The 10,172-nt window shown below is 40.7% G+C and overlaps 1 protein-coding gene across 1 annotated transcript; it reads left to right on the forward strand.

The window, feature by feature from the left end:
• Positions 1 to 409: 409 nt before the first annotated feature.
• Positions 410 to 9,745, forward strand: rab38a (RAB38a, member RAS oncogene family). The gene is made up of 3 exons (XM_008301576.1): positions 410 to 713; positions 5,019 to 5,299; positions 8,391 to 9,745. Exons 1-3 carry the CDS (start codon positions 512 to 514, stop codon positions 8,544 to 8,546), a joined length of 639 nt encoding a protein of 212 aa, XP_008299798.1. The 5' UTR covers positions 410 to 511; the 3' UTR covers positions 8,547 to 9,745.
• Positions 9,746 to 10,172: the final 427 nt, after the last annotated feature.

Consider the following 10,172-nt stretch of genomic DNA (forward strand, 5'->3'; position numbering starts at 1 on the left):
AGCGTGGGTTCTCTCCGGGTTCTCCAGCTTCCTCCCACACAGTCCAAAAACATGTTGAGGTTAATTGGTGATTCTAAATTGTCCGTAGGTGTGAATGTGAGTGTGCTTGGTTGTCTGTCTCTAAGTGTAGCCCTGTGATAGACTGGTGACCTGTCCAGGGTGTCTCCTGCCTTCACCCTAAGTCAGCTGGGATAGACTCCAGCCCCCCAATATAATACCTCCTTTTAACTACTTTATTAAATTGATCTATTTAGTTTATGATAAGCTGTAAGTAATCTGAACACTCCCTCCAGGATTTAAACACATCCCGGCACTCCCTGCAGTTCCTCTGTGTGAGTCACAAGGTCCAGACGTGTGTGTTGCTGAGCGGTCCGGGGCGGACCTCACCACCCTTCTTCAATCCCAGTTCTGCTCAGTTCCTCTCTGCGCTGTCCTGAGCTTCTGCCCTTTCATCCGCAGGTCCTCTCCATTACGGTGGATTCATGCTCAGCTCTCGCCCTCCTCGATCGCCATGCAGAACAACCACCATAAGGAGCATCTCTATAAGATCCTTGTGATAGGGGACCTCGGGGTCGGCAAGACCAGCATCATCAAGCGCTATGTCCACCACAACTTCAGTCCTAACTACAGAGCCACCATCGGGGTGGACTTTGCGCTCAAAGTCCTCAACTGGGACCAGGAGACGGTGCGTCTGCAGCTGTGGGACATCGCAGGTACGGTGCAACTTTTACGCACAGCTCGCATGAAATACCAGGAGGTCATATAGATACGCAGCACTATGGAAAAGTTATTGGAAACTTTAAATTTCACTTTTTTGACCTTTAATTCAAAGTTGATCCAGGTTTTTGAAACCAGTGCCACCAAAGAAATACATATATTATACATTTGGAGCGATTTTACGCGCTGATATAAACAAACGAACAAAAAAAACAAAACAAAACAAAAACAAACAAACAACAAAAAAACAGATAAAAATCAGTTTATTAAACTGTTGTTGTTATCAGGTAAGGCTACAAGTGGAAAAAAGTTTGCTAGAAAATTAAATAACTGCACTTTGTGGCGTGAAATTCTCTTTTAAATACAATAGCCTCAGGTCTCCAATCTGGAAATTTGGTTTTAACATTGAGTCGTGGTGACGAGCTATTGTTAGGAAGGAAATTATGTTTATAATTATTTTTGTTGCTTTGTCAAATGAAATGGCTGTTATAAAATCAATTATCCTCTCCTCCCCATGTGCCATTTGAAGTCAGAGCCAGAGCTTTCCAAATAATTAGTGAAACTTGTTATCAGATTTTGGCTGCTCAAATGGAAAGTGCAGCCTTTTTGTTCCTTTGGAAGGATGACAACTCAAATCAGAGTGTGAAGAGTTTGAAAGAATTGACTCTTCTACATGAACAGATAATTTGAGGTCAGGAATGAAAAGACATTAGAGCAGAAAATGACCATGTGACCACAGTTGTTATTTAACCATTCTCATAATAAATGATTTCAAAGGTTATCCAGGCTTAAGCATGTGTACCAGGTGACCCGTTGGATTTACTCACACTAAATCACTTGGCTACACATTTTTGCATTCCCATGTGAAAAAGCTAAGGTTAATTTCACACCATTTCGACTCGAAATTAGCCTGAAAGTGACCTTAATGACGGAGCATCATGGTACCACATGATAAAACAGAAAGCAGCCATGATTGTCTGAAGATGGTTTCAGGTCTTTTGCAAAAATCACAGCATGAGTTGATTGATTGGGCTTAAAAATGAAACAATCTTGTCAAATATAGAGCCAAAAATGAGCACAGGATCCAGGATGAGACAGAAAACAAGTATGTTTATTATATCCTGGTTATGATTTGGGATCATCTAGTCGCCAATACCTGATATTTCTGCTCAGAAACTAGTAGTATGACAGTATTAGGTCTCTTTAACTACATTTAAACCAGCAAGTAATTCAATCAAATATCCACTAATTTCTTTGCATTTATACAATATATTATCAGGAATCCTAACTTTACCCTACCTCAGTCTCTCACCTCTTCTCTACAATCCTGTGTTGTGTCCTAGGTGTCATTCCTCACCTCTAGAACACACCATTATTCTCTAAATTTTGTATTTTGTGTTATATATTTGTATCACCCGTTGCATGCTGTAATACGTGTCTATGAGCTGGGTTGTTTTTCACTGAGATCAGAGGGATGGAAGGGAAACAGCTTTAATGACGACAAATTCTAATATCTTTTCTTGTTAAAATGTATTACTTTGCCTTGGGCGAGCACAGAAATTCAGAAATAATACAAGCCTTTGAATGCGATGCTGTGGGCTGAGATGACAAACCTGAAGGCTACAGCAGTCTCCTGTCACATGAGTGTCGGCTGAGGTTTGGAAGAATCCTCTGACCTGCTGCTCTCTCCCCTCCTGTGTGCTCTCTCCAGCAAGCACAAGCAGTCATGTGTCTCAAACTCATGTGAGGGAGATTTGAGGCCCAAGCTTCTGTATACAGAAAGCTTTTTATTATGAACTACAGATGAGGGTCTCCCTTGGAAGAAACTGCTACATGTCTTGTAATGTGTTCCCTGCACTCACCTAGAAGTTGGAGGCACTGAAAGCTAAATTGTTAATCCTCTGTCTGCATAATTCAGGATGAGCTCTGTCCATTACAGTATCATATAACACGCTGCTTGCAATTTAAAACAAAACAACTAAAAAACAAACAAAAAAAACAGTTTCCATCTGACATTTATAAGTTTCATCCAAAACATATCTTTCTTCTTTATTTCACCCTGCGCGATCACAGGCCTGTTGGGGGATTTGATGATGGTCTGAAGTTTTCTCATGCCACAGATATAATAAATCACTTGCTGTTTCTGTGCATCTCCCAAGATAAACAACCTCAACTGTGCTATTTTGGTCTGCCATTTTTCTGACAAGGGTGACAGGGTTGGCTTCACGGGCCTTTGCTATGTACATCTAAGTGAGGCGGGTTTGGGGCTTATTTCTGGGGTTTTAAACACTGTTTAAGTCTTTTGAAATCACACAGATTATTTTGAGCTGTTACCACCTAAAGATCACCTTAAAGGCCTTGAATACATGTATGTATCAATCATATTTTGAGCAACACTTAATTCCGAACAGCTTTGGTTATTTTACATGAGAGGTTTTTATATTTCTTCTCAGAAGTGACTAAAGGATGCTTTTTTCTGACCTTTTTGTGACATTTTTGCTTTTTAAGTCTCTAGTCTTGTTGTAGGCCTTTGAGCATCCTCTATAGTGTCATTGCCCAGAAAACACTTTGTTTGACAATGCTGGAGGCATCATTTTCTGCTTGGTATGCTACAATACTACATAAAAGTCTCAAGCCTGGTTTCAACAAGCATCTGCCCCTCTGCTATGTCCTTGAGCAAGACTCTCATTCTCGCAGCTGTTTTGCCGCTGACCCTGTACCCTGATCCACCTGTCCATGTGAGAAACACTCCTGTGGGACTCACCAAAGAAACAAATAAGCACATACAGTATTGCCCTAATTCTTAAAAAAGAAGAAGAAGAAAAAAGAAGACTGTGACAATTTCTTACCCACAAGCTGATTCTGTTCTGCAGCTGAGACTGATGGAGCAGAAGCTATGGATGGGAAAATCTGTGTGGATACAGCATTCCAACAGGGCTTATCAAATTAATTTTACTCTCAGGAATTTTTCTACACAATCTGACAGGCAGGCACGCACACACTCACAACAAAGACACATCTCTCCTCCCTCCGCTCTGCCTCTATCTGTGTTTTCATCTTATCTCCCTCTTTCTGCTGCTGTAAACACATGTATGTAAATTAAGTGCAGGTGAAGTATGGGGGAGAATGAAAGCACATCTGACAGAGCAGAAGGAGAAATTACAATAGCTACTGCTAGAATAGATACTGCTAAAGTGACCGCCTGCTTTCTATGTGCCATCATGATGCTGATCTATCTGTACAAGGGATCAAAATGAAAAGATTTTCTCTATGTACATCTATGACTAGATGAAATGTCTGCACTCAGTGGAGCAGCTCTTTGCTGTTGTGGAGTTGCTCAGCTGGTCATGGAGGTTAGATCATTTAGTCCTAACCATGTCTTCGCAACAACCATGGAGGGAGTAATGCAGGAATATAAGGTTATAAGCCATTGTTATGAGACATTAAACTCCACCACCCCTTGTCTATGATGCTGTTTATGATATTTATCGAGGTGCAGCCAAAGTGGGGAGGAGGTCTGGTTTGGGAACCTCAGAGTCATGTCTTCACTATTTGTGGATGACCTGGTTCTGTTGGCTTCATCAGATCATGACCTTCAGCTTGCACTAAGTGGTTTGTAGTCGGGTGTGAAGCGGCCAGGATGGGAGTCGGCACCTCCAAGTCTGAGATCATGATTCTCTGCTGGAAATTGGTGGATTGCTCCCTCTAGGTTGAGGGTGAGTTGCTGTCCCAAGAAAAGGAGTTATCTCAGGATCTTGTTCATGAGTGATGGACAGACGGCTTGGTGCAGCATCAACAGCAATTCTGGCATTTTACCGGAGCATCATGAGTGGGAGGGAGCTGAGCTGGAAGGCAAAGCTGTTGATTTAACAGTCAGTCTACTTTCCAACCATCACTTGTGATTGTGAGCTCTGAGCGGTGACCAAAATGATGAGATCACAGATACAAGCCGTCGAAGTGAGTTTCCTCTGTTGGGTGGCTGGGCTCAGGCTTAGTAGACATGGAATAAGGAGCATCCAAAGGGATCTCCAAAGAGTCATGTTGAAGGGAGCCAGCTGATTAGAGCCCTCTTGTATCTCATATGCCTTCTTTTGGAGGCATGTCCAACTGGGAGGTTGACCCAGAACTCTCTGGAAGGACTACATATCTCATCTGGCCTGAGAACACCTTAGGATCTTGCAGTAAAATGACCTGCTTCGCCACCAAGAAAATAGATGTCGATATATGGAAGGTCTGCAGATATTCGCGCTGACTCCAAGCAATAATATTTTTTTTTGTGTGTCTTTGTCCACGTGTTCCAGGTCAGGAGCGGTTTGGCAACATGACCCGTGTGTATTACCGTGAAGCCATGGGCGCCTTCATCGTGTTTGATGTCACGCGACCCGCCTCCTTCGAGGCTGTCACCAAATGGAAGGAGGATTTGGATTCCAAACTGACACTAGCCAATGGGAAACATGTAGCCACTGTGCTTTTGGCTAATAAATGCGACCAGGGTCGGGACGTACTGACCAATAATGGAATAAAGATGGAGCAATTCTGCCAGGAGAATGGCTTTGTGGGATGGTACGAAACATCTGCTAAGGTGAGAATGCTGGTACACACACACACACACACACACACACACACAGAAACACACGATAGTAACATAGAACAAAACAAAGAACATCCTTTAACAGGAGCTCTAAAGTTCAAACCCTTGTGTCAGCAGACATGTCCTTTCTGTTCAAATTTCCTCAAGAAGCAGCTGACTTCTTGACTTCATCAGACCCAGAGGCTGCTCACCCTGTGGAGATGCCCTCACAGAAGCACATTCTGGGTGTGAGGGAGTCCTTTAAAAGTGCTGAGTTTAACAGAGTACCAGTCTATTCAGTATTTGCATATGAATAAAGCCTCAGTCAGGGAACTCTGCTGCTTTTTCAGAGTCTCACAGTGGAAGTTCCTTCTGTGTTATTCCAGGTCAGCTGCACTTGCATCAGGTTCTCCATCATCCAGACAGGATGTCCAAGAATGTTGAGGGAATATATCAGACCTCTGTTTTCCACTGACTGCACAAATCCTGAAGGATTACTTTGACATTTTGTGATTTTGTTTTTCTTCAGAGCTGGATATCATTTAGAAATTCAGACTCCAACACAAAGTGTAACTTTGATCTTAAACAGACGTGCTAAATCACTCAGGTATCAGAACATAAACAGTGGTATTATGTATTTATGTGTACACAATGCCAGTGCAAGTGCATATCAATTTGTCAAAAGCCCATGATGCAGTCTGAATGTAACACAGGATAGCATAGCAACAATACACAGAGATGAAGACAGACAAAAGCAAGAGAATAAATATGTTAAATATCAAGCACATAGAAAAGCAAGAGTTAAAGTACAGAGTGATTCAAAACTACATTATGCAGACAGAGTTAAAGAATGCAGTGAGTGGCTTCTGACCGTAAAATGAGCAACACACTGACACTCGTCACAAGTCCTGACTATGACAGCAAGGAATCTCACAGCTCAGTGATAAGGGAAGAAAATAGATTAAGATGTACACCTCACAGACACGTACACACATACTCCTAGCTCATTCATATGCAGTGCAAAAATTGCAAGTAAACTTCACTAAAACTCTCAATTAACTGTGTTGAATTCAAAATCCGTTTTTCGTCACAGTTGTTTTGCGCTGTAGCTGGAACAGTAACACGCTCTCAGAGAGTAACCTCAGCAACGCAACATTTTTAGCAGTTTTATGAATAGAAACTTTAGAAATTTGACTATGCATCATGAATTCAGACAGACATACAGTAACAGTAGAAAAACATCTATCCAACACACCAGATGATCAACAATGACAGGTGATCAACAATCGTTGCTGCAATAATAAACTGAGTATTTAAACGGCTCACACCAAGGCAGTAAACCGATAAAAGAACTTAAAAGCTGAAAAGCAGTCATGAGACATTTTTGGAAAATCATGCACAGTTAGAGCTGGTATGTGAAAAATGGACTAGTTGCACAAATGACTGTGTAAACACATAAAGCTCCTGCCAAAGTGTTTTTTTTTTAGCAGCAAAGTGCTGCCATTTCACAACCAGCTTTGTAACTGTAAATAGAAATAGTAATAGGCCATAAATGTTAAGTAATGTGCATCTTAATGCCTCAAATCCCATTTGAGCAAGAACATACACAGTCTCCCTTTGAGCTGAACGAGTTTCCAGAGTCTGTATCACATCAGGGTCTTTCTGAGCTCGCTGCCTGAATAACCTGCCACCAGGAATTATTCCAAACTTTTATCTTGAACGGGTCTGGACATGTTCTGCATGCACAAGAGAGAGAAGCACAGTTAGCAGAGAACAGAGGATGTGCTGTTTGTTGTTGTTTTCAGTTTCATTCGGAAGAATCTTTACTTCTAGATCTAACAGTGGGTCTGATAGTTCATGGCACACAGATGGGTTTGTGTTGTGCTGCAGCCTTTCACATCATTCTAAACACACTGTTAGATCTCATGAATATTTCGTGCATCAACAACTGCTGCAGCAGAAAAGTTCACATATTAGAAAAGTGTCTGTGTGTTTGTGTCTTCTTCATCAATAATCTCTGCTTGTTCTCTCCTCATGTGAACTTCAATAAAACACCCAGAGCGGATTCTCTGGTTTATCAGCTCTGAGTTATGTTCCTTGTTGCTCCAAAGCCTTTGCATGAATGATGCTGAGAATGTTTGACATTTGTGGTTTGTTGGGTGGAGAGGGTTTGTAAATGAGGCAAGTTTTTTGAATACCATTTATCTCTATGATGTTTGCAGAAGTAATTGCATAAATGAGGATCCTGGTGGCCTGTTTGAATATTATGCAGACCTTTGTTGTATATTGTCTGCCTTGTTTCTTGTATCCAATTAAGGGATCATTCCCCAAAAATAAACTTTGATAAAGGAATAATGAAAAATTACAGGCATGGGAAAATGTACCTAATTTAAATTTGCAATGTTACAAGAGAATGAGTTGGACTTAACTGATGAATTTTGTCTGACTTAGATAAAATTTGTTCTGTTTTCATTTATATTTTTACAATATCATACATAGATACTCAGCTTTTGTAGACATATTCTTTGTCATTCTTCATTCATTGCTGCTACATTCATTTAGGATGCAGATCACTGAATAAATAATCAACTGTTAAAAATTGAATTGACATCATTTGGATTTGAGTCATTGCAGGTGTTTCAGGTGTATATGCTGCACTGAAAACATTTTAGATATTCACCACATTTAGTTTTGCTTGTTTGATCACTCAACATGTTTTTTTTTTGTGTGTGTTTTTTTCTCACTGTTGTGCGTCTGTGTGTGATGGAGGGTGAGGTTGCGTTGCCATTTGTCACTGTCTCAGACCCCTGCCAGCCACTGTGAATAAGTGTATGCAAAAATCTCTTTTCACTTTGTGTTCGCGTCATGGCTGCTGACTGGTGCTTCATCCATCTATTCAGTTTAGTTATGGTCCATTTGATTCACTCACCTGCTCTCACAGGTTTCTCCTCCTGCACACAATGTTTTAGGCATCTTGTTCAGTACCTCATACTGATGTTTGCATTTATCAATTTACCGTCTCTCCACCTTTTCATATTTCATATCTCTCTTTCGTCGCCCCCTGCGGCTCTTTCTTCTTTCCCTTTTTCCCCTCTGTTTTCAGGAAAACATTAACATCGACGAAGCAGCCAACTGCTTGGTGAAACACATCATTGCCAGTGAGAATGACATGCTCCAATCAGAAGTCCCCGACACCATCACCCCTCAGTTGGAGAAGGACAAAGGAGGGACATGCTCCTCCTGCTTCAGATCCCAGTAACACTTCCCGACAGCTGGACGTCCTTTTGTATCTCATTACACACAAAGTCAAGTCTGTGCGCGAGCAAGACACAGAGGAAGAACTACTTTGGCTGTTTTGTTTTGTTTTTTTTAAGGAAGAGGACGTGTAGGTGCCAAGTCTTCTCCTGTCTGCTAGCTCGGGTTGGGGTGGATGACAGAGGGGGCAGCTGGCTCAAGAAATGGAAGGACTGAAACAGAGACAGACAGAGAGAAAGAGAGATGGATGCAGCTGTGTGCGCTTGTCAAAGGCAAGGTCACCCCCTGGGCGACTTCAAGCCTTGACACTGCCACTTCAGTTGCCATGGAGACACAGCTAATGAACACATGCACAGAGAGGTTGCAGCAAATCACAGTGTATCTGTACGAAAGGTCTATGGAGGTAATCACTATACAAACTATGGTAGATGTCTCTTTTCTCCCTCCCTGCTGCCGTCTCCCGTCCTCTTTCTTCTTCTTTCTTGCCTGTTTTTTCTTCCTTAACCTTCCTTGACAGCATTTTCAGTTTTTCATGTCACTCTGGGCTAACAAGCAGGCAAAAGGCAAATTTAGGTTTAGTTTTCTACCAGCTATCCACAAGCAATACCCTTTTTGTTGTGGTAAGACAACAGCTATATTATATGTATTTTTTTCTCTAAAAAAAAATCTGGTTTCATTTTATTTTCCACTGTCATTTTTTGGACACTGTGTTATGGGGTGTCCTGCCTCATCTGCATCCGCTGGCTCCAGTAATGTGTAGCAGATTATATGGATGTAATAAAGTGTCTTTTCTAATACAGCCCATTTTATTTAATGTCCTTAATAGATATATTCACTATATATATATATATATATATATTATTTATAAGTGCTGTTAAAGGAGTGTATTTTTTCTTTCTTTTCATCACTGATAATCAAATTCATTTCCATGGCAACGTATTCAGAATTCTGTTATAAACATTGAATGTGTATCAAAGAAAGCTGTATTAAAGCAACTCTGTTGTATCTGTTTTAATCCAGTGGTTTTACATAAAAATTTCTACTCCACTGTGAAATATTTGTAATATTTGTAATTATGGAATAAATGCAAATATGTATACAACTATGTACATATTATATAGAACAAACTAAAGACACATAATAGAACCAAAGATGGATCCAGTTTTGAAAATGTTCATATGAATAAACTGTAGCTTTACTGACTGGCTGGCTGTCATTTATCTGCTTTTGTCTAAAGCTACATGATTTATACTGTTATGTATTTTAAGGCCCTGTATGCCCACACAGATGTTTTAAATACAAACCCTTTTCATAGAACAATAGAATAGAATAGAATAGAATATTTTTTTATTGATCCCCCATTGGGGAAATGTACACACCACAGCAGCATCCAAAAATATATAAAGAAAGTACAATAAAATAACAATGATGCCAGTATATATGTATTTATATTAGAGATGCGCCGATCCGATACTGGGTATCGGTATCGGGCCGATACTGGACGAAATTACGGTATCCGATGATTTACTTCACAGTGGTAACTGGCCGATCCGATATCGTCTCACACACACAATCCTGCCTTCAGACACATCCACGTGTTCTTCTGCTCATTGGCTACAAGTGTACAGCT

This window comes from Stegastes partitus, unplaced genomic scaffold (genome assembly GCF_000690725.1).
Source record: "Stegastes partitus isolate 25-593 unplaced genomic scaffold, Stegastes_partitus-1.0.2 Scaffold35, whole genome shotgun sequence".
NCBI classification, from domain to species: Eukaryota; Metazoa; Chordata; class Actinopteri; family Pomacentridae; genus Stegastes; species Stegastes partitus.